At 28.0% G+C, this 25,826-nt stretch overlaps 1 protein-coding gene across 1 annotated transcript in view; it reads right to left on the reverse strand.

Moving 5' to 3' along the window:
• The window catches only part of LOC107455693 (midasin), a 248,404-nt gene that overhangs the window by 13,937 nt on the left and 208,641 nt on the right, over positions 1-25,826 (reverse strand). The window contains exons 67-84 of the mRNA XM_043040480.2: positions 24,499-24,646; positions 24,310-24,422; positions 24,081-24,185; positions 22,855-22,977; positions 21,293-21,437; positions 20,003-20,049; positions 17,130-17,229; positions 16,098-16,206; positions 15,512-15,620; positions 15,195-15,310; positions 14,665-14,767; positions 12,974-13,734; positions 8,146-8,287; positions 5,064-5,264; positions 3,800-3,967; positions 2,996-3,229; positions 1,614-1,734; positions 1,095-1,265 (exon numbers count right to left, since the gene is read on the reverse strand). Of these exons, the coding sequence (XP_042896414.1) occupies positions 1,095-1,265; positions 1,614-1,734; positions 2,996-3,229; positions 3,800-3,967; positions 5,064-5,264; positions 8,146-8,287; positions 12,974-13,734; positions 14,665-14,767; positions 15,195-15,310; positions 15,512-15,620; positions 16,098-16,206; positions 17,130-17,229; positions 20,003-20,049; positions 21,293-21,437; positions 22,855-22,977; positions 24,081-24,185; positions 24,310-24,422; positions 24,499-24,646 (3,016 nt within the window). The remainder of the gene's footprint in view (positions 1-1,094; positions 1,266-1,613; positions 1,735-2,995; positions 3,230-3,799; positions 3,968-5,063; positions 5,265-8,145; positions 8,288-12,973; positions 13,735-14,664; positions 14,768-15,194; positions 15,311-15,511; positions 15,621-16,097; positions 16,207-17,129; positions 17,230-20,002; positions 20,050-21,292; positions 21,438-22,854; positions 22,978-24,080; positions 24,186-24,309; positions 24,423-24,498; positions 24,647-25,826) is intronic.

Raw genomic sequence — 25,826 nt, forward strand, 5'->3', positions numbered from 1 at the left:
ACTTATCATTTATTGCATTAGTGTTTATTTGTGCAAAATAACCAATCAAAGCAATTTCATCAATGCTTATTCATGCTTGCTGTTTTTTTTTGGTTATAATACTTTAAAGGAAAAATTTTGATGTAGATATAATGTAGTTAATGACCTTTAACTGAAAGATTGATAATAGGATATATTTATATGCTGTCTTTAATCAGCATTTAAAAAGATATTTGATACATACAGCTGAATAAATAAACGGAGTTTATTTTAGAATGGTAATTGGTTCTTCTATGAAACTCTTCAATTTGCTTTAAATTCTGATTCAGACTGCTGAAAAAAACCTAACCTAAAACCTAATCAATTGATAACAGAAATAGAATCATAGCGCAAACTACAATTTTATAATTCATATACTGAAAGTATAATCAGATTTTTAACAAAAGCTGTGAATATTTATTTGTTTTGAGCATGCATCTGTGCTTTTCTTTTCAAATATGGGTTGGTTGGACTATGATTGCTACACAATTTTGTTTGAAAATTTTAACAACTTAACACTTAACTAACAACTTCACTTTAGACATGCATTTCAGTTTTTGTCTACCGATTTGCCTTAGATAAAAATGCTTTCAAAATAGGTTGACACTATATTTAGTTAGCATAATTGATCTGTTGCACTAATTTCTAACAAAATAATAACATAACAAGTGAAAAATATGCTATTTATAATTATTACACATTTCTCAGTATAATTAGGAAAATTCTTGAATAAAAATGAAGCACCATGTAAATAGCACAAGTAATATCAAAAATCTTTACACATGATCCTTCAAAAAAAAAAAAATTAAAAAAGTTCAATGCTGAAGTTCTTGAAGGAGATACTTCATTTTAATACCAAAATAATCACATGCCTGTTTATGTTTCACAATGTTTTATTTTTATTCACAAATCGCATAAAGGCGACCCTTTATTTGAAAAAGAAAACAGCAACTTTTAAGATTCATTTTAAAAGGGAAAAAAGATATTTAAATATATTTCTAGGCATAAAGTAATTTTTTTCCTATTTTATCACAAAATAAACTTTCAAACTGGAAGTAAAACAAATTACTATATACCATCTTTAGTTGTTTCATCATCATCAGCCTCATCTTCTCCTTCATAAGGTTCGGCTGAGTGATTTTTTTCCTCATCATTCTTAGATTCATCTTCAGCTTCATCTTGGTTTTGACTCATTTCAGCTTCTTCATTTTCTGAAGCATCTTGTTCACCATCAGATTTAGTTTCATCTGAAAAAAATTTAGATTAAAACTTAGAAGTTTAATAACATTACTTACATAATTTTTATATCTTTAAAAAAAACATCAAGCCCATAATACCTATTTTTTTAAAGCCATTTACTATTTAAATTTCGTTTGATGCCACTTAATGTTCATACTTAAGCTACATAAAACAGATTTTTCAAACTAGGGCCTAAGCTCTACCGAGGGGAAGTGAATAATTCAGTATTTTAAAGTTTATAAAGTATTTTAATGTAAAATAATGCAATAATGTTATAGGATCTGATATAAAATAAACAAATTTACCATCCTGTCAAAAAACAACGGACTTTGAAATAAAGATTCAAAGATAAATACCATGAGATTCGCTCATATCTTCCTCCATCATATCCTCTTCATCATTCGAAGCAGAAACATCTTTAACATCATCGTCATCTTTAATTTCTAAATCATCAGGTATTTCAACATATTCAGGTTCCTAAACATCACAGAATGAAAATCAGAAGCTGAATATTATTATTTATTTTCAGCAATGAAATTAAATTTGCCACACAGATGCTTATTTCATTCAATTAAAATATTTCTAAACAAACTGTTTCATAGTACATTAATACTTTGAAAAGGAGTGTTTTATGAAAAAATAATAATTGAGTTTAGCTAAAGTTATTGTCATTAATAACAGTACATTTAAAAACCAACTATGTTTAAGATTTCAAACTGTACAAAAAGATAATTTTATCAAGATTGTTGTTCTTACAGTAATGTAACTATAATTAAAAAAATGCTGAATAGAATTTATTAAAATTCTAAAACATTACAAGTGTAAAAGTTTGGATAAACAGGACGACCTCATACTTAAAAGGTAGCGGTGGCTCAGTCAATAGAGCGTTCGCCTCCCAATGAAGAGAACCAGATTCTAATTCTTCTGTCTCGCACCGACCACAGTGCTGATGAAAAATATTTTCAGTGGTAGATGGATCATGGGTTAAAAATCCATTGCGGTCAGGCTAAATGAGTAAGTTTTTCAAGTCTCCATGTAATGCAAATATGGGATAGTACCATCAAAAAGTCCTCTATGAAGGCTAGTTTGTCCCAATGCTTGATTAGGAGTGCCCTTGACTTCTGGGTTGGGTTTAAAACTACAAGGCTACAGAGTTTAACATTGATAGTTGTAAACCCAGTCTTGGCGGTTCAAGGTCAGTTATAAAATTATTTAAAAAATCCTGTCACAAAGTTAAAACTGGCCTATTTAAATGTTTGTCTCATTAAGATTTTTAAAAAAAATTCACAATTACCAGAGACAAACTATTTTGTGACGAAAACAAAGACTAAAACATGAAATTAAAAAAACCAAAACAGCATATCATTCTTCGACATGAATTGTTGGTCTGAGGGATCATGAATAATTTATGGTGATCCAAGTCAAATTTTATTGGCTCCCGAATAACGCATCATAACATATATTAATTATTAAAAACACAAGAGCAGCAATATGTGTAAAAACAGAAAAGCAAAAATTTTTTTTCTGTAGCAGTCAAGATAAACGGAAAAAAAAGAAAAGATTTTAAGTGAATTTTTTAAAAATGTTGTTATAATAGCAAAACCTAAATATTTAAATAAATCTAATAATAATTATATTACATGAAAACAGCCTGCTGTTTATACATTGACCCGCTTTTAAGTATGACAGTAAATGTAAGCAAATAAAAATTAAACTCCTTAATAATAATCTCACTCACTTTGTCAGGGGGAGCATCAATAAGTGGATCAGGAACTTCTCCTTGGTATTCATCTTCATTTCCCATGTCTTCTAACTGATCCTTTGACTTATCATCTTGAGTACTGCTTGTATCATCTTCCCTGTCTTTTCCATCTTTAGCAGCTAATTCTGACTGTTTGTTTTGGGACTTACCCCCAGTATCTTCATCATCGTCCATCTCTTCATTTTCTTCTTCAGAATCACTTCCCCAAACCTATTAAAAAAGAAAGTTTAAAAAAAAAATTTTTTTTTTGGACAAATACTTACAAAAAGTGACATTACTAAGAGTACTTGAAATGCCACAATTAATGAAATAGGCATAAGAGATTTTCAGCTAATGTGATTGAAAAATTTTATATCTCTTTCTAATTTTATGTTTAGTAAACAGTATTAAATAACATTTAAACAGTATTGAACTAACATTAAACAATATTAAACTAACATTTTCAAAACCTTAATGGTTTATAATATTTTACAGAAGCATCAACAACACATTAAGAATTGAAGAAGTAAATTAATAAAGAAGAAATATTATAAGAAATATTCTAATATTTGTTATGCTTTGATAGTGACATAGTGAATGTCCAAATGCAGTGATTTTATATATGGCAATAACTCAAGTATTATTGCTTTACTAGTTAATGTTTTTACAATACCTTGATTTTTAAATGTTACATTTCTTTGTCATAATTAAAAACAAAATGTTAGCCTCAGTGAGGAAATTTTTAAGCTTCAAGTTTAGAAAAATTTCTAAAAAAAGTACAAAAATAAAAAGTGTTTATACTTTTTCATCTAATTTCTCAGCATCATCATCATTTACATCACCCATTTTTTTCTCTAGTTCTTCGTTATCTTCATCATCATCATCACTGTTTTCAGGTTCTTCGCCTTTTTCAGGATCGTAACTTTTCCCTTCAAAATCATCAGACATTTCAATTCCTTTATCTTCTTCCTATAAAACAAATTATAAAATATTTATAGAAAAATAAAGCACAAGGACTATTTTTTTTGTTATTATCTTTTCATTCAAAAAATCGGATATGGCACAACAGTTTTGAAAAAGAAAAAAAATAGTGTTCTACTTAGAAAAACCTAGCAAGCTACAGAAACATGTTTTTAAAACTGCTACATATGTAACAATATGATTTATAAATTGAAATGACATAACAAAAATATTATATTGAAAAAACTATACATTAAATAAATAAAAAATTATACTAATGTTTCAAAATTTCCCCATAAGTTTCTGTGATTATTCTATAAGTTGTTTAAAAATTTCAATAGTTGAACTTACAATTGGATTCAATTCTTACATAGAGCCATTCTGAAGATTTAATATTCTCTAAAAATTGTAATTATTTTTAATTTTTTTTTTTTAACAGAGCTTAAATGTTTTTATCAAAGTTTAAATATTTAAAGAAATTCTGTGATTTAGTTGAATTAAAATCATTTTACATAAACTGTACAAAAAGATTAATCAAAAATTTAGACATAACTAAGTTTCAACAAACCAGATTTTTTTTTTATCTTTATGAAAAAATAAATACATTTTATGAGGTGTATTATGTATCTCTGCACCTTTTAAAAATTTCAGAATATGAAAATTTAACAATTTTCTCTTTTTTCCATGGTCTATTCAAGACTCCTAAAATTTCTAAATAAATAATATACCTGAATCACTTTCACACATTTTGCAGACGATCCCTCAGTTCAACAGAGTAGATTAAAGTTAATTCAGAAGTAGTAATTAAATCATATTTTAAAATGAATTTAAGAAAAAAAAACAGTTGCCAATCAACATCTATAAAATATCATCGCTTAATATATTTGAAAATCAAATTTTTAAATGAAAACTAATAGTTTTCACTTAGATCTTACAATTGTGCAAAAATTAAATCCATTGCCATTATTCAATACTAATACAAATCTCAGAAATGATGGAGGAGAAGTTTAACAAATATGTAGAAGGTCTGAATTATGTGGGGAGTGGAAGGTCTGAATTATTAAATGTTTTCATTGATAATAATAGTAATATAAAAAAGCAATACTTTGATATCAGATTCATCCTCTTTCTTTTCTTTCTCTTGGCCCTCTTTAATGGCATCTTCAAGTTGATCTTCTGTTTCAATTTTATCACTGACATCTTTAGTTCCTTCACCTTCCCCAAGGCCACCACTTTCAATGTCTTCAAATTTAGTTCCTCCTGATTTTTCAGCCTCTTCTTCAAGATCTTCAGGAATGCAAAACCCCTAAAATATTTGTAATAATATTAACAAAAATTAAAAGCAATGGTTTAGCATGCATGCATATATATATATATACAAGGGGTGATCAAATGAAAAGGTACGAAATGACGTAACATTTAAATATTTACATATTCCGCTATGGGAGAACGTAGCGAGACATCTCGGGGTGCGATTGGAGTCTCTGACTGTGATCGGAGCAAGCCCGGGAGTTTGCAGAGGTTCTTATAAAAAGAGGCGTCCAAATGGTGCGACAGTCTGTATGGGGAACAGAAACTCGAGCACAGGAAAACCATTAACTCCAATGTGTACTGTGAGACACTCCGACGCCTACACAGGTCCATCAAGAACAAAAGACTGGAGCTCCTCACAGAGGGCTTGGTTTTGTTCCATGATAATGCGCGTCCACACGCCTCCAGAGTCACACACATGAAACCGGCCAAGTTCAAGTGGGAGACGTTGGACCATTCCCCCTACAGCCCGGACATGTCGCCCTGCGATTTCCATGTGTTTGGTTCACTGAAGAAACACCTGAAAGGGAAGCTCTTCAGCTTGGACGATGTACTCAAGGACGCTGTGAAGGACTGGGTCTCGTCACGGCCACAGGAATTCTGGGAACAAGGAATCCTGCGGCTTGTTCATCAGTGGGATTGTTGTGCTCAGGCCTATGGNTATATATATTTGAAATACAATAATGCAAAGCTAAAACATACATGAAAGTGAAAGAAATAATTGTGAAACACAAATATATCTTATTAATTTATTTACGACTTCAATTCAAATAAACTTTATATACTTCTTTATCATAAACTGAAAAATGAAATAATTCAAAAGATAATTTTAACATAATTACATTAATTAAAAAAGACATACATATAATAACTAGTTGTTTTTTTTTACTCTCCAAACTTAGAACTCTCTCAATAATATACTTACATTAATAATAATAATGAAAAAAAGTGAGAGGAAAATTAGTAGTTTTTTTTAAACTTGTACAGTATAGAACCCGTTATCCGGAAATCAGAAAACCGGAAAACCAAAACACCGGAATGAAATTCAATAAATTTTCTCGCCATTTTTTAAAAAAAAAACTTTTTTCTCATAAGATTTTACGATTTTTCTTTCTTTTTTTAAAGATGTTTACCTTATCATCATTTTGTAAATAATCATTAGTGTATTACTTCATCGTTTTTTCTTATATTTAAGATCATTTCCAAATATTTTTTTTTTTTAGTTGGGTTTACAATAAAAAAAACGGCTTTTTGTAGCGATTCAGAAAACCGGAAAAATCAGTTATCCGGAATAGCGATGGTCCCGACCGTTCCGGATAATCGTTTCTCTACTGTATATATGCGTACATTAAAACTAAACTAAACTCAGCGGCGCGACAGCCCATGAGGGCCAAGGCCTACTGTGCCCATCTCAGTTTTTTTGACCTTGGGCTCTGGGGTGCAGGAGCAGATGTTCCGGTCAGGTGGTCAGCCGAACGCGGAACCCCCAGTGTTTAGTTCTCAAGCATGCTTGGTACTCATTTATCGACCCACTGAAGGGATGAAAGGCTGAGTCAACCTTGCCCGGCCCGAGGACCGCTCAGCCACCGGGTGTCACAGTAAAACTGATAGATCTGATTTAAAGAGATTTTTTATAACCCAAGATAATCTACACAGATAATAAAATAAAAACTTTGTGAGCAGTGTGGTCATATCTCTGTGATGCACAATCTGTGGAGAAAAGGAGACACAATTTTTACACCCAAGATTTGTATTTAAAATGCATGTTGGTTTACAAAAGGAGAAAGCTGCACAGTGGCACCACTGTGCATAATGTTTACCTTTTAACAATTAATGCATTAACACAACCATTCCTTTTTAAATGTAAGAATGGTCTAAAGGCTTGTATTTATCATTTCATAAAAACTAATAAAATTTAAGAATAGAAACTTACTCAAATAATTATATTATCGCATAATAACAGGCATATTTTTTGGTTCAAGAACTATCCTAATTAGACTAGACTAATAAGACTACATATTTTGACCCAATGCCCTCCCGGATATCAACTTTTGTTATTCGGATATCAGATGGGCAGATTTCTTGGCCAATCTCACAGGGGCACCATAGCATGTGGGCCAAAGTTGCTCCCACAGAAAGGAGGATAGATGGTACACAGAAGACAAATAAAGAACATTCATGCCTTATTCAGGATTCAAACCTGGGACCTTTCTCACTTGAGGCCAGCCCCCCCAACCAGTCGGCAGATCCCATATTTAAAGTTACACAGGGTGCATAGCCAAATTTTTCAACAAAAAAAGCAACTTTTTAATAGCCAAAAAAGATTTTAAGCACTTTTTTTTTAAAAAGAAAATCATAATTAGAATATGCGTTTTAAAGTAAAATGTTCTTTCTATTGTTGAAAGTTCATCATATATTTTATATATGTGTGTGTGTGTGCGTGTGTGCATGTAAAAAAAATTAAAAACATTATCAAAAACTATGCAAGGTCATGTTAAAATGCCTAATACACTTTCGTACATTTTGCATATGCTAAAAAGCATGTGACTGCTAAAATATTATTTAGATACTAATAAAATAGTCCTTAATGTCTTAATTTTATGACCAATTTTATTGCTTTTCGGTAATTTGTGCTTAAACTTTAAAAGTCAGATCCACTGCAGTTATTAACCTTCTTAATATTTGCCATGCTAATAATTACAAACAGAAAACTTTAATGAAAATGTTGTTGTATAAGAAATAAAAAATAAACATATTGAACGAAAATGGTTGTTGGCTCTACTCTTTAATCATAACTTTATTGTTACAAAATAAAAGTAGATCATCAAAATAAAAGTCATCATAAAAGTAAATAAACAGGTTGAAACTATACTTACTTTAGTAGCCAAATTCTCAAAAATAGACAGCAAAATGGATAATAATTTACAGGATGTTCTGTGCATTCCTATTTCACAGGCAAAACAGACCTTGACTAGTTGAAAGTATTGATTTATAAATGGACTTAAATCTTTCAATAATCTGTAAGAAAACACATAATCATAAAAAATTTATCAATTTTCTGAAATTTGTATGAGAGTATTTTTAAAAATGCATACAAAAAAAAGTATTCTTTTCAATCCATTTTTGCCTAGCATTCCTTTAAAAAGAACATTCTTTTTTTTTTTTTTTTTTTTTTAAAAAAAAAAAAAAAAGAAANCTTCAACTAATATTTATTTCACAGAGAAAAGATGGTTCTATGTACCAAAATATATTGATAATACAGTGAAATCTCTCGGGAGCGACTATTCTGTGTTTTATAGTAAAATGGTCGTTAAAATGAAGGTTGGTCGCTCTTAGGAGTTACCTTCATTGACTTCAAAATGTTATCAAAAGTACATGATTTTTTGCAAGCAATTCAAATTTTACTCAGTGTCATTTTCATGGGGTGGAAGTACCACTTGTGTTGGCTTCCTGAAATGGTCTATGGATAAAACTTAGCCTCAATAAAAATGACCCTAATTATGTATAAAAACAAATTTACCAATTATGAATGACAGAACTGTTTTAAATAAATAAACAATTATGTTTTTTTGTTTAAGCTTGCATTTAATTTTACAATTAATTTGCTTAAAAAATGAGAAGAGGTTTGCTTGCTTCAGATGCTTAGTTTTTTCGAAAATAACTTTTTTTTCTTCCTAATTTAACTTTCAACTTTAAAAATAAATCATTGATAGTTTCGTCTTTAATATATTATTAATGCAACATAAGGTAATCCATCTCTTTCAGAGATCGTCAAAAAGAGCTCTCTGACATGAAATCTGAAGCAACAGTTGAAAGCAGAAATTATTTTAATTTCTTAAGCAACTACATTTGTGCACAAACGTACATTAAATTTGTACACATTTTTAAAAGTATTTATGTGTTTACAATTATTTGACATCAATTTTATTAAAAGAGGAATAAAAAAAACTAAAATAGAAATTTTACTAAAACTAGCCAGGAAAGAACTATAAATTTCCTAGACTTAAATGCAAACTCTGTATCTTTGTGCTAGTAGTTGTGCTTTTTCCTTTTTGAAATCAACATGGTTGAGTAGTTAAATAAAAATTTCAATCATAATTTGAAAAGAAAAAAAAAATATTCGTGATATGGCCTATATTGGTTGAGTAGCGGCTATACAACATATGGTTAATCTGCAATTTTATCGATGGTCTATATTGGCTGAATAACGGCTATAAGATATCGGTTGAGATCGACACTTTTATATCGAACTGACATAGGCTGAATAACGGCTATAAAACATCAGTTGAGTCTGTCTGGCACTTCTATATCAAATCGAAATAGGCTGAATAACAGCTATAAAATATCGGGTGAACTTAACAAATCTGTATAGGGCTGATATTGGGCAAAACATTGTGTAAGAGCCGCAGCAACTGAATTATGAAGAAGAAAGCAACGAATAAACAGTAAATCATAAAAGGTAGAAAAGTTCTAGCTATCTAAAGAAGAAATTAATTTTTTTGCATTAATCCTGGCCTAAGCAGTTTTAACAAATACAGAAATATGCAAAGACTCATGTTATGACAGTGCTTACGAGAAATACACAAGTAGGTTCCTCAGAGCCGATGCAAGAATAGCAGTGAAGGAAAAAAAAATTAATTAAGCTGGGATTTTTTTTCTTAATTTATATTTTTAACTTTAAAACATTCATATCTAAGGGTTGCCACATTAAAAAATGAACAAAAATAGTTGCTTTTAGTAGCCTCAAGCATGAAAATAGTTGCCTAATATTGAAAATATTTGCCTAAACAGGAACAAAAAGAGTAGCCAAATAACTAAAATTATAGCTTAATTGTCAAATACTATTATTAGGACTGGGTGATGTCAGAAATTTTAAATCGATATACATCGTCATCGCGATATAGTGATGTATCACCATTTAGCATATGTTCAAAAATAACCAATGGGAAATCTTTAAATGAATCAAAAATAAATAAAAAGGAATAAATCTAGTACAAAAGAAAATATTAATTCTAAACATATTCTACTATGACATCAATATCATTGCTTTATTTTTTCAATTAAATTAATAAAGAAGTCAAAGTAAAAGCAAACCCAAGCTTTATTTCATTTTTCGTAAATTAAAAATGATTTAAGATACAACAAATTATTTTACACACATGCATTAGAAATTAAAAGAAGAAAAAAACGAAAGTGGAAAACAAACCAAAGAAATGTTCACTTTAGAAATTTTTTTTTTTTAAATTTATTATTTGCTGAAAAAAAAACATGCCTTTGAAACATTATTAGACCCTTTTTTATTTACTTATTTAAAATAATAAAAAGTAGTATTAAATAATGGTCAAATTCTGTACTTAATAAATGTAAAAAATTTTTTACTTATTTATTATTATTTTCATTTTTGAAAATAAAATTGACTAAAGATTTATTTGTTTAAAAATGATATTGACTATCGAACAAATTATAAAACAAACAAGTATTGAAAGAATTTTAATAAAAGTTTTAAAAAAATACTTTAAGTTCTAATGTTAAATTATTAAAAACGTCGAAACATTACTAAACTTTTTATTTAATTAAAAAAAATATTTTGTTTTAACTAATAGCCAATTTTTTTTTAAAACTTCCTTCTTATTTTCTCAAAAATAAAAGCAAATTAAATAAAGGTAAGCTTTGTTTTAATTTTTTTATAATTAAAAACGACTGAGCATTTATTGGTTGAAAAACAATCAAATTATTATACTTAACTACATTTAATAAATTTAAAAAAACTAACTTTGTATAACAAAGTTAAATACAAAATACCCCTATTAAATTGTATCGCTTAAAATAAAAAACAATGATTGAAAAAAATCAATGATTTGATCTATTGAGTGCAGAATGAAAATTTAAGATAACAGCGATTGTGCAGCAATCGCAAAGTAACAGGTCTACTAAAAATAATTGACAAGAATCGTTAAACCCAGACAGAAAAAAAATGGTATGAAATAATGCAGAACAAAACGATTGCTGCAAAAGTCTCACTGAAAATAATTTACAAGAAACCCGAGAATTATTTCCAACGAAATTAAATGCACAACAATCGCAAAATGACTTAAGCCCCATTGAAAATAATCTTCAAAAAACGCAAAATCCCAAAGGCAAAAATGGACATAAAGAAACTAATTGCGTTCTATATTACAACGCTAATAATCATCAGAAATCGGGAGTTCTGATTCAATTTGCTCTTCGTCATTCAACATCATAAAACTAATATCAATAGCAAAACGCTATCTACATCACTGCAGCTAGACGAAATCAAAATAGTCTTCGTTAGTGCGGTAACAGTGTTAGCCTAGTCAAGGATCCTCGTATATTAAATCGTTAAACCGCGATTGTAATCTTATTCCGGCGGCTTAAATCAGATTTCTGATGCATCGCCTAAAACGAAAGTCGCTGAATATGCCTACTGATATATGCTATAAATCGATATTTCGCGATACATCGATTTATCGCCCAGTCCTAACAATGCTCCAATTAAAAAAAAGTTTTCTACAAATATAAAAGGTATACATATTAGAAAATAGGTACCTAAATAAAAGTCGAATTACAATAAAATATGAATGTTAATAGAAGGAAAAAACAATTAAAAATAACAAAACTGCCCCTCAGAGAGAACATATAACAAGTACATTATTAAATCCAATAGAAATGTAAATTTTTGGCTCTTCGGTTATAAATGATTGTATAAAAGTTTGCTTTCTCTTATTAACATTCTGAAAAGTAACGTTCTTTTTTGCGAAAAAACTTCGCCAAGAGTAAAAGAAGTCTCCTAATAGTCGCCTATTCCTGAAAATAGTTGTTGCAATATGATTTACAATTACAGAAAAATTGATAAAACGGGATGGTTAATTAAGATAAAACTGAATTTTTTTTTTTGTACCGGAATTTTTTTAAGAAAAAGTTATACTGCATGCAAATATAATTTTAAAAGTAAAATAGCATTTTTTTTCATTTATGGCTCAAATTACTAATGATACAAAAAAATTTACAAATATCACCAATTATTAAATCAAAAACACATCTGTTTAACCTACTTTACACATCCGTTTCACCATAAGCTTCAACTTCACACAAGAAAACATTGTTATCCATACTAATTAATGCTACAGCTACTTCTGAATATCATTTTTAATTCTTGGTGAGAGAATGTTAAAAAAAAATAAAAATAATCATTATATATATATAAAAAAAATTGTGTTACAGAGCCACAGCAACTGAATGTTGAAAAAGAAAGCAAAAAATAAAGAGTAAATCATAGATGGAAAAAACTTCTAGCTATATAAAGAAGAAATAAGTTTTTTTTAAATTAATCCTGGTCCAGGCAGTTTTAACCCATACAGAAATATTCAATGACTCATGCTATGACAATGTTTTTGAAGTAAAGGAAAAAAAAGCTTAACTAGGATTTTTTTCTAAATTTATATTTCTAACTTTAAAACATTCATATGCTTACATATTTGCAATATGTTTTACAATTACAGATAAATTGATAAAATGGGATGGCTAATTAAAATAAAAATGAATTTTTTTTTTACCAGAATCTTTTTTTAAAAGTTATACTGCATGCAAATATAATTTTAAAAGTTAATTAACTTTTTTCCGTTTATGAGTCAAATTACTAATAATTTTACTAATATTACCAATTATTAAATCAAAATAACCTACTTTACACATCTGTTTATTTTTTTGAGATTATCAGGAGAATCTTGGGAATGTTGAATCTTCTTCTTTAATTTGCTCATAAGTTGCAGAACACTTTTAACACGAAGGCTCTCTTCAACATCAGAAATACATTTAGATATTTTCACAGAGAACAGATTTTCAGGAACTACATCATCACCAGGTGAGTCATCTTGCGCATTTTCAGCACACAATGTAATCAAGTCCTGATACCCTAATAGCATTTCTTTCACGAGTTTTTGAATAACAGAAGTCAAATTTAGCTCATCAGTATCACATTCCGAAGGAGTTTTGATTGTACATTCGGCTTTGACAGCACTCCATTTTTGGTAAACCTCAACAATCTTGGAACGTAATTCTGTAAAACTTTTGAGGAAAGTTTGGTTATAATCAAATTTGGCACTGCTAATTTTGGATATGAAATTGTTCAGAGAACGGTCTAAAACTTTGAGTAATTCGAAAATTATTGAGGACTGGTTCCATGTTGATAAAACAGCCCTGTTCTTCTTAGTAGAAAGCTGATTTATCTGTTCTTCAGTGGAATGTAAGCATTCATTGATATTATTCATAACATAATTCCAGCCCTGGTCTGACTTCTCAAATGAAGAAAATAAGGAAGGTTTGGAATACGGATCCATTTGACATTTTATTGGCACATCGGATGACGATTCAGGAGCACAGTTCATTATAGCACCAAATCTTTTAATTGCACTTAGATACTTATTCAGTAAATCACAGATAGTATTCTAAAAAAAGTAAAAATAAAAAAAATTAACTACAATAATACACTGAAAAATAAAAACTAACTATGTAGAGGGTCATTTCATTAATTAAATGGTATGATAAAGAATTAAAATATTTGAGATAACAAATCATAATTAATATATATAATATAATTAATCAGGGTGTGTAGCTAAATTATTCAACAAAAAATAAGCACCTTTTGAGAATTAAAAAAATATTTTTAAGCACTTTATATCATAATTAGGCAGGGTTGGAAAGTTTTTGGCAATTGATGGTTTTATCTTGTTTAAACCGTCATGTCAAATAAAAAATTTTGGCTTTGTTTTTGACAATTGTCAATAATCATGAAATGTTGAATCATGTAAAACAAATGGCGTTTTCATAAGCTATGGACTGACAAAACGCTGAAATAGATTGGGGTTGAATTAATTGTGAAAATGTTGAATAGAACAACGTGAACTGCGTCTTTTTGCATAATTTAAAGCCAAAATCAACATAGTAAAGAAAAAATCTCATTTTATAAGAGGGAAAATTAAGTACTTTTTAAAAACACCCAATGAAAAAAATACTTTTAAGGGCTTTAAAAAAACGAAAATAAGCAACTTTAAGCACTTTTTAAAAAAGCTATGCACCCTGTGGAAAGCTTAAATTACAGCGGGTGAGAAATGTTCATTAAAAGTACTCTGCTAAATAAATTTAAACATGTAAAACGAAATTGGCAAATTGTTATTGAAATTAAATGAAGAGGCGCATCAGTTAAAAATAGAACATCTCATAAGTTAAAGTGAATTAAACAAATAAATATATCTGAATATTATTTTAATATGACAATAAGTTATTCATTTCATGGGATAACACAAATTCAAAAAATAGTTATAATAAGAGAAAATAATGCACAGACAGCTAAGTTTTGTATAAATAGAAAGACATACATCTAATTGGCAGGCATCTTTTTCTGGCGGAAGAAGAACAAGTTTTTTATTTTCTTCCAGCAATGAATCTTCTTTGACAAAATCTACAGTTTGCAAGAATAGCCTGAAAATACACATTTTAATTCATGAAAAGTTTCAAAAATTTATTGCTCAAAATATCAAATATTAAATCTATATGAATTACAAAGTATAAATTAAAATAATGTAAAAGAAATAATTTATAAACATACTGAAATTAAAAAAATAAATAAATAAAAAGTATAAAATTAAAAGAGAGAAAAATCCCTATAAATAATACTATGATTAAAATGATTAGTTACTAAGGCTCTAGGTAATCCTATGAAACTCAGGCTCGGATCTCCAATTGCGAGCCAGAAGTCATCTATAATAGATATATACTAGAAGCTAAATACTTGTTGAGGTTGATAGTTCTTTTTACTATTTATTTTTTAATTTTTGCAGAGCATACACATTGCAAATGCTGAGATAATATAAGGATCTAAAAAATAAATTAAAAGACATTCAGTTACCCTATTTTATCAACATCTGATGACATTTTGACTAGCTGTGTTCGCTGTGAAAGGACATAACTCATTAAGTCTCCTCCATATCCCTGAATTCTATGAATTATATCAAGAGTGAGATTCTATAAGGAAAAAAGAGGTAATTAGTATGTATTAAATTTAAGGTAAAAAAAAATAATAACGAACAATGCAACAACTATTGCATTTACATATATAACTATGCCATAATATATAACTTCATTTAAAAAATTTACTATATCACTATATATAATACTATATCATTAGACACACACAATTGTAATATTTAATAATAATGTACTTACTTTGTTTGGAGATTGCATGCACATTTTTACAAGGCTATGTTGGGCTACACATTTGTAGAAATAGTGATCGACATCCTGGGAAACATTTCTAAGAGTTTTGTAAAATTCACTGCAAAATAATGAACTTACTTTTAGTCAGTCACATTTAGCCATTACAATAATAATCAGTAAATAATGAAAGAAGAAATAATAATTTCATCAAAAATTATGAAGACTCACACGCGAGTTATAGAATTTAACAGGTGCTGTTTTATTTATATATTACAAACTTTTCAGAATGTTAAACCAAATGTTTTTTTGCTTAATTTGTAAATTAAAATTATCTTTTGCAAGAATAAATGATGTCATTCTCAGGAACAATTAAGATTGCACTGATCATCGGAGCAAAATTAATTCAGGGTTGGTCTTTTTTTTCCAAGTGTAAATTGTGCTCCATCCCAGTAGTACGACTCAATAAGTCATATTCCAATATATAAGTCAAAAGTCTTATTTCTGCCTTACGGAAAACTAAACAACAACTGTACTTTTTCAAAGCATAAAAACAATAAGGAATAAGGTACAAAATAGGCTTAAAATGAAGACATACTTATCTATTTTAAGCATTTTCATATGAGCTATGTCAAATGCAGGAATTGTAATGGTATCATTTTTATTCCTTGTATTTTCAAAAGTTATACCTCGCCGGTAAGACAATCCTGAAATTAAAAATAAAAAAGGGTGTTATATTATATATACACGAATTTTTTTTTATTTTATTATTTATAAAAATAATAATGAGCCCCTTTTAGTTTTTCATATTTTAAAAATAAGTTTTGGGGTCAAAAAGTACTATAATAGCAAAAAATATTCACTTCAAAAAATAATTTTATCTTCTAGTTACACATATTAAAAGACAAGTAATTGTAACAATTATAAGATATAATAGACTCTACTAGATGAAGAAATAAACTTAATTAATTTATTGCTGCAAAATTTCATTTTTAAATTATGAATTTAGATTGGCATTAGCGAATGAGATATGACTTCAGTTAGATGAAGAAACCACTAAACCCAGACTTTTTCCTATTATATTTCGTTAAAATGATTTATTAAATTCAACATTTCAGCATGTTTTAGGAAAATGCCCCGTTGGAAAATGGCATTTTTTTAAAAGTTTCTTTAATTATAATAATCAAAGCATAATCAGATTCAAATGATGATCATCTGGCCACTATGCCAACAAAAAAAATTAATTACATTATAAAATTTTAAATAATTGTTAAAAAAAGAAAAACAAATGAAATAAGAAAAACTAATGGTTAATGAAGAGCTCTTTTAGTTAACAAAGGATACTGATCGGGTTAAGTATATGAAATGCGAATACTTTTTTCTACCTTTTTCAGTATTCTGAGATTTTCTGAAAGCAATTTTTCATCAATCAATTAAATGATTTAACACTGACAAGGGAAGTTTAATTTCTGGAATTTAAAAATTAGCTACTCAAACAATTGTTTCATAGGCAATAAAATATTTTGTTAGGAGGAATTTCCTTTTCATCTATATTTATCCATCCATATCTATATCAAAGTGTAAAACTCAATAAATTAAACACAAAATAAAAATTTAATGACTATCTTACCAATTACTCTTAAGCTTTTAAATAATGTAGACAACAATTGCTTCTTCTTTTGAATGTTTAACAGAGCTTGCTTCTTCTCTTGAGATCTTGTACAAATTTTCTGGAAAAAAATAATGTTAATGTAATAATATAAAACCAATATAGCAATAAAATGCAACAAATGAAAACTTCAACTGAATGGAAATTTGTTTAAATTAAAACACAGTAATATAATAATTTAAGGTTATATGCAATGCTAATTATAAAAGCAATTAGTTACTAAAATTTTTAAAACAAATTTCCACTTATTATGAGATTTTAAAACGGAAATGATGAGCATTTTACTTTCTTAGTTTAAAAAGTGAGGATGAAATAATACAAAATGAGAAAAATACATAGCTAATTAGTTATTTCATATAAATAGTTTTAAAAACAAAAAAAAATTAAACAAAATTTTTTAATCTTATAATAAGAAACTCAAATTAAAGAAATTAATCAACGATGATAGGTGATGACTTTGAATTACTGGAACTAAAAATAAGGAAAACAATAATAAGTAACAACAGTATTACAATTAAGAATCTTTTTTCTGATAATTACATTTTTATTTTGCTCCAAATACTGTGTTTCATTTTATTGAATATTTTTACAGTTATGGTAAGAAAACACAGGGCCAAAAATTTATTATATGCAGTTATTGCACACAATTACTGAAGTGGTTTACACAAGTTACAAGCTTATTGCTATTTTCTTGCATACAGTGTTTATACCTCATTGGCTCGTAATTTATTGCCACTCCCTCAAACCTCTCAAAGCTTTATTAATCAGTATAAAAATATGCATAACTCATAAAATAATACTTCAAGTATTTCTTGATAAATTTGAAGAAAAAAAATGTCAAAAATGGAAAGTGTCCCTTCTATCATCGTAAGGTAGTGTATAGAGCAGGGCTCGAAAAACCACCCGTCCTCGGAGGTCAAAAATTCCCAGCGGACAAAAAATTTCTCGAATCCGACGTCGCGTGGACGGTCATATTCCAGTTAATGTTCGTGATGCATTTTCAAGTTTTGTTATCTAACAATCTTTTTTACTTTTTTGAAGGAGTAGATAAAGAAATTTTTTCTCTAGAATGGGTGTCATTAAAACCGTTTGTGCTTGCGGTGATGCTGATGAAGATGCTGAACATATTCTTCTTCATTGTAGTCTGTATGTGAGTGCCCGAATGAATTTAAAGACTGATTTGAGACGTCTTTCTATTTGTTGGCCACCTGTCTTATCAGAACTGGTCAAAAGTATTGAAAGTCTTGCGGCCTTGCGGAATTTTGTTTTTAATGTAAATTTGTAAATTTTTCTTCTTTTTGTTTTCTACTTACAACTGTAAGCCTCATGCTATACTTTGTGGTGCATGAGGAGTTTTAAGTCGTTTAAATAAAAAATAAAAAAATAACATCGTTAAACATCAGAAAACTTCAGCCCTCCGAGCCCAAGCTATTTATAAAGACCAAATGCAGCAAAATGACCGACAATACAGCAACATACTGCCCATGGTGGAATTGATAAACAAGAAGCGTTAAATGCAATTATGAAAATCTACCTAAATGAAAAAACCCCTTTCAGATTTCTGTGCAGAAACCTCTGTAAATCATTGGCTTGATTGTGGAACTGGCAAGCATCATAATTGATTCATTTAAAAAACGCATTACCCTCGGATAAATTGACATTCCAGATAACTTGACCTTTGTCAATTAAATTATTTCATGAAATACTAATAGTGACCTAGTATTCACAGAAATACTAGGTCACTATTAGTAACCTAGCACAGTAGGGAACCGATTATCCGGAACGATCGGGACCATCGCTATTCCGGATAACTGATTTTTCCGGTTTTCTGAATCGCTACAAAAGCCGTTTTTTATTGTTAAACCCAACTAAAAAAATAATAACTTTTGGAAAAAATCTTAAAAAGAAGAAAAAACGATGAAGTAATACACTAATGATTATTTCCAAAATGATGGTAAGGTGAACATCTCTCAAAAAAGAAAGAAAATCCTAAAATCTTATGAGTAAAAAAAAAAATTTCTTTTTTTAAAAATGGCGGGAAAATGTATCGAATTTCGTTCCGGTTTTTTAGTTTTCGATTTCCGGATAACGGGTTCTGTACTGTATTTATTTTACTACTGTATAATGTAATTCTAGTATTTGTAATCCCTGTAACTACTAATTCATTGTGCAATTTATATAAACGTTTGTAATAAATAAGAGAAAATTATATTTTTATTTATTTAGAAGCTACGGGTTAGTTTCAAAGGAGGAGGGGTACATTGTTGAACAAGCCGTCCTCGGGGGTTGGGTAAAATTTTTGAGTTTTTTTGAGCCCTGATATAAAGGAAGATGAAACACTACCCCTTTATTCAATTATTAAACCAGTGACATAGCAGTGGAATTTATTACCATAGCGTTAATGATTCTTCATTGTTACAAGGAGTACGGTACTTAAAAAATTAGTAGTAACAAGATTTCTTTAAACAAAAAAAGAGTATATACTCAATGAATATGGGAGAAAAATGGAGAGGAGAATGATTGGAGAAAAATGTTTCATTCTTATTTTGTTTATTTGTTAGAACAGATAATTGTATCAAAAGGCGAAAAAAAAAAAACCTTCAGAAAAATCAATTTTAATTGCGATAAGAGGCTCGGTTACTTTAAAGTCTTAATTGAATGATGGTCCAACTCCATTTAGCAGAGGACAAATCAGACAAGATAAGAAAAGCAATGCTCATTATGATATAAAGGCTCTAGGTCTCAAAATGATGTAAGGTGGTGTTAGCACTTTTAAATTAGGTTCTTAATTAAGGTCTTACATTATGCTAAAATAATGCAAAAAAAAGTTTTACCTTTTGCATGTCCAGAGCGACACCTTCCATAGTTTCAGCTATAGTTCCTATAAATGAATTTTTTATTTTTTTATTATATCAATTCAAGTTAAAAGTAAGATTCAAAGTAGTTAGTGTTGAATACAAAGATTTAAACACACATTATCAAAAAAATTCACAAGTGAGTGAAGCAAGTAAATATTAATAGAAAGAAGAAACCTATTTCATAATCTCAGTAATTTTAAAAACATTTATCAATTTTTTTTGTTCTTTTTAAAATAGTAAAAATTCAACAAAAAAAATACATAATCATCACAGCTCTAGTACTCAATTTTTAACATTTTTCAAGTAGAAATACTATTAAAATTTGCACACATATGAGTACATATGAGTAATAACTCAATGTTTAATTTAACTATCACAGAAGGACAAACGTATAATTAAATTCCAGTTGAAATATCATTCTAGTTCTCTTGCTTAAATCAATGCAGACTAGATCAAGTCTTTCAATGTAGATTCACTTCTACATTGAATAACAAGAAAAAAGATTTTTTTTTTACCAAGAAGGATAAAAATACCTACCTCTAACTCATTTTAATTGAAAGGCAAGAAATTAAATAAGACAGGGGAAAGAAAATTGTGGCAAAAACAAAAAGGTATTCCTTTTAAAAATTTTGAACTATTATTTTGTATACATTAGTTTTTTTCTATGAAACTAAGCAAAAGTTTTTCCATCAAATAGTATAGAAAAAAACAAAGTATGTTTACAGGGGGAAAACAACCAAACCATACTCCAGATAGAGGAGAGGGTATGCATGTTTAAATGCCTCACTCTACTACTACAAAGTCTAAAGGTTGTGCCTGTGATTTTATGCAAATATAATTGCTAATTTTTTTAATTTATTCAATTTAACGCAATTAAATAATCAATGGTTGCAGACAGACAAGAAAAAAGAAATAATATTTCTTTTTTAGGATAAACGACATAAAGTTGTTAATGTTAATTATTTAGAAAAAAAACATTTAATCAGATGCAGACATTGTTTCTGCGCTTAGTGTAGTAGTAAGTGGTGCACATAAGAGAAATAAATCAAGGGCCTTTTAAGCAACTGAATGGAAGTAATGATAAAAACTTACAAAAAATAAGAAATGTTTAACAGAAATTTCAGACAAATTTTTTTTCCTCAGGCAATAAATGTCAGCATACATGCACAAATTTATATATAAAAAAAATGCATAGAAAAAGTAAGAATTTAGGGGGAAAAGGGTGAGAAATACAGGAATGTACAAGCAATACAGGTTAAAACTTACCACAAAATTCATTCAAAGTATTAATATGGCTCAAAACAGTTAGATCTTTCGAAAGCTTTTTCGACAGTTTTTTAGTTTTTTGGTAGTAATGAGGCATTTCTCTAATTATGGGTTCTGTGTAACTATTAAACACTTCCAAGCTCTCCTAAAATTATAAATCAGGAATTTAAATACTAATTAAACACAACTTATATGCAAAAAATTCATAATCCTTTAACTAACAAGAGAATTAATTGTTAAAAGAACAATTTTAATATAAAAAATAAAGTATTAAAATGCATTTTACTATCACATAAAATATGCATGAATGGAATATTAATTAAAACAAAATTAAAAAATTATCAAAGATACATTAATGAATGAAAAAACTATGTTAAAATAACAACTAGGAAAAAATACAAGAATAGATTCCTACAATTTAGGTAAGATGAATATTTAAAATGAAGAAAGTTTATGCACTTTTTAACTATATTTCAATCTATTACATATTGAATAATTTTATTTGATTAACAAGAAAAAAATATATAAATAAATAACATACGCCAGTTAACTTTTGAATTCAATTATAAAACTCCAGGGTTGCCACTCAAATCGGAAAAAAAAGTTCCCCGTTTTTTCCATGTATATATTATACACAATATATTAAGAGGAAACACAAAATCACAATGCAAATGTATGAGCTACATTAGGATAACTAATACTAGTTTTAATTGCTGGAAAAATTTAGAAAAATAAAGAACAGTTTAATAAACATAAAAGAAAATATTACAGCAAATTAAATATTATAGTATAGCTAAACTATCTTTAAATAATCCATAATTTGTCCTTTGAGAGGTCAACATTTAGAAGAAATAAAAATTCCCTGTATTTTTCCAATTTATGAGGAAAAATTTCCTGCATTTTCCCAATTTATAGGGAAAAATTCCCTGCATTTTCCCAATTTATAAGGAAAAATTCCCTGTATTTTCCAGGTTTTCTTCATGGAGTGGCAACCCTGAACTCGTTATTCAAAAGATAACTTGTAAAAGGAAAAAAAAAATATTGTGTAAGAGTATATTTTCATTACTTAATTAATATAATAAAGATTTCTCATGCGCTCTAATCTCATTTAAATTAATTTATCTAAGATTATTTCATTCAAAAATGATAGCATAATATTTATAACTACAACAGTTTCTACATTATCCAATAAATTTAACTCAATAAAAAAGTATACTATAAATTATAAGAAGGATTCTCATTTTATATTATCAAAACTGAGTATTCAAAGAAGAAATAATAATAGTAATAAGAGAACGTCTTCTATCAAACAAACAATGTGGTCCATAATGCTAATTAAGTAGCTTATAACAAGAATTTACTGTAAAGATTTCCAGTATTTATTTTTTTTCATTCTTTCAGTATTAAAATTTTTTTGATAACAAAAAATATTGTAAAATCATGCAAAAGTAAGAAAGAAGGGAAGGGTCCAGTTGTATAAAAGTTATTTTTTAAAACTAATTCCATTCTCACACTAAATTTATATTCAATGCATACAGATAAAAATTAAGAATTTTCAATACCTTCCCTGCACTTGCAGAAATAAAATCTTTCTCATTAATATCCAATGACCATTTATCTGCAGATTCCGAGACTGATTTTGAAGGCAATGTGAAGGAGCGTTTAGCTGGTGTTTGTAAAGCATCCTGTAATTAGATTACACTTTTATGAACCAATGCTTATGTCATGCAGTTTTATAAACATTTAAAATTAAAAAATATATATTAATGTGAATAAATACATACAATTATATTTAAAAATCTCCATTGACATGGATAATTATTATCTGTCAAGATTTATCGTAAAACAATGATATATAAACAGATACAAAAAAAGGTCACCAAGAACAATAAATAGATATGAATGTACAAAGGCACAAATTGTAACCAACAGAAAATTATACAATGGGCATAAGCAGAGCATCTATGCAATTAAAGAAATTTCTTTTTATATAAATGCATTAGATTCTTTGACTTGCTAAGGCTTGATTTTCAAATCGAAATATTTAGAAAGAACTCACAGTAAAGGTGTGACTTAAATGAACTAAAACTGAATCACTAACAATGGGTAACACAAATGAAGCAAGGAACAAAAGAGACTACAAATCGTGTTAATTGATTTTATTATACAAATATAAATGACAAAATGAAACCAAGCACCTTTAGAAGACTTATTTAAAAACACAATTAACATTAAAAAAAAAGTAATTTTACATATTCTTATGCAACTAAGAGGTTTTAAAAAAAATATTTATACTGAGTTGTTAAAAGTGCTAGTTAAAAATGCTACTTAATATTTTTTAATCTACTTCTTCTACTCTCGAACTTAAGATGGCAGCTAGAAATGTATCTTTTACCAGTTATTTACAAATTTAAATACTTATCAATTCACTAAATACAAACCTTTTCAATTGCAAATCATAGCTATTATATCAGCTAAAATGACTGGAAATCTTTTTACAAACTATATTATATAAAACAAACTATAATACAAAGAGCTATTCTTTTTAAGTTGTAGTATAAAGTAAAAAATTCAGTAATCAGCACAAATAATTTGATTAAGTAAGCAGTTACTCAGGTAGTGGATCAGCACAGTAACAAGTTCCATACAGATGCTCATTGCAGAGATATTCGTAACAGTAAAAAAAAAGATGAAATGGCACATTATGAATGTAACACAAATTTTTTTTTTTAAAATTAAACATTAGCTACATAATAAAGGTTTGACAAGGGATAACAGATTTATATACCTCAAACTGTTTCATATGCTTCACAATACAACGATGAGATTTTTCAGATGATCGTTTTACAGCTATCTCATTGACATCACCCCAGCGGGATATTTTCACAAATTCCTACAAAAGATTTAAAGATATATCATGGTGGTTGAGGATAGAAGAAAATATATTCAGCATTAAATAATATGATAATAAATAATTACTTTTAATTTATGAATTATTTCGCCTAGCAAGTACTTACTTTGATTTCTTTCTCTATCGGAGAACGAATATCAGATATTTTTTTATTGACTTCTGGCAGAAATTGCTTATAAAATGTATAAATATTAAATAACACTTCTTCAGTTCTATCACCTATTAAAAAAAGAGACAATATTAAGAAAAAAATAAAATATTTCTGAGAAGATATTGAATTAATAATGATACTTACTTTTCTTAAAAAATGAGTGTTGCAATCTTTTTTGCAATAAAAATGAATGAAGGATATTAAGTCTCTCAGGAAATTGGCCTAGAGGAGCATCTTCTAAACACTGTTTCAAAACATTGATTACAGTTTCAATTTCATTATCTCCAGAATTCTAAACAGAAAGAACAAGAACATAGAATTAGGAAATTAAGATACATGTGTCACATTCTTTCAGAAATAAATATAAAAATGGACATTTTCTGTTTTCAAGATGCATAAGTTGTTTTTAGCAAGAAAGCATAAAGCAAGTTTTCGTTGTACTGCAAAATGAGGAACTTTAGTTGGCAATGTTGTTGTTTTTTTTTGCTGTGTGTGACAAACTAAGATCAAATTTTCTTAAAAATATTTTCCAAAGATATACATTTCTGACCAATTAACAACATTTTGAAAGGTTAAAAGACACATGAAAAGTTTAATAAAGTAAGAAAAAAGATATGAAGCTTGATTAAGACTGATTCTATTTTAGACGACTTTCAGACTTATGAACATTCATTTATTGGTTTAAAAGTTTAATATTCTATTTTTAATATTTACTTATTTTACTCCATAAACTGTCTTTACTTAATTATTTTTAAACTAATTATTTGCAGTAAAAGTATATTTTACTAACAAATTTTTACGCTTTCTAATTTTAGAAACCGGAATAAAAGTTACAATGGAAAAATAGTCTAAAACAAAATTATTTATCAAATAAATGCCATTTCAAATAAAATGCTTTTCTTTCCAATCACTGCAATTATTCTAAAATTAAAGTAAAACATACTCTATGAAGTGGAAATAAAATAAGTAATTACAAACCTACCAACAAAACAGAAAATTACTTTACCTCAAAATTTTGAACTAAAAAATATTAATAACTGTTAAACACTAAACCATTTTAAGTTTAAAATCTATTGCCTGGAAAAATCACTCTAGGAAACTGTATGACAAAGAAATAATACAGAGAAAAGTATCAGTTCCCTTACTAGCAATGAGTTTAGTTAACCTTTTAACTGCCAAATATTATAATTTTTTTCTTCCTTTACTGTTTTCAAGTAATTTTCATAAAACAGGAATGAAAGTGGACAAAAATAAAAAGCTGAACTTTTACAACACAGGCACTGGGAGGTGGGGGGGGGCGTGTTCCATGTACCTAATACTGTGATATCAATATGTAAAAAACATATCTTCCAACTCCGCAGTGAAATTTTAATTTTATATTAAAAGTGGCAGAAGCATTTAAACAATGAAATTTTAAATTTTTTTTACATATAATTTTAAACGTCTTTGAGTACTACTATAATAATAAAAAT

This window comes from Parasteatoda tepidariorum, chromosome 9, assembly GCF_043381705.1.
Source record: "Parasteatoda tepidariorum isolate YZ-2023 chromosome 9, CAS_Ptep_4.0, whole genome shotgun sequence".
NCBI lineage: Eukaryota > Metazoa > Arthropoda > Arachnida > Araneae > Theridiidae > Parasteatoda > Parasteatoda tepidariorum.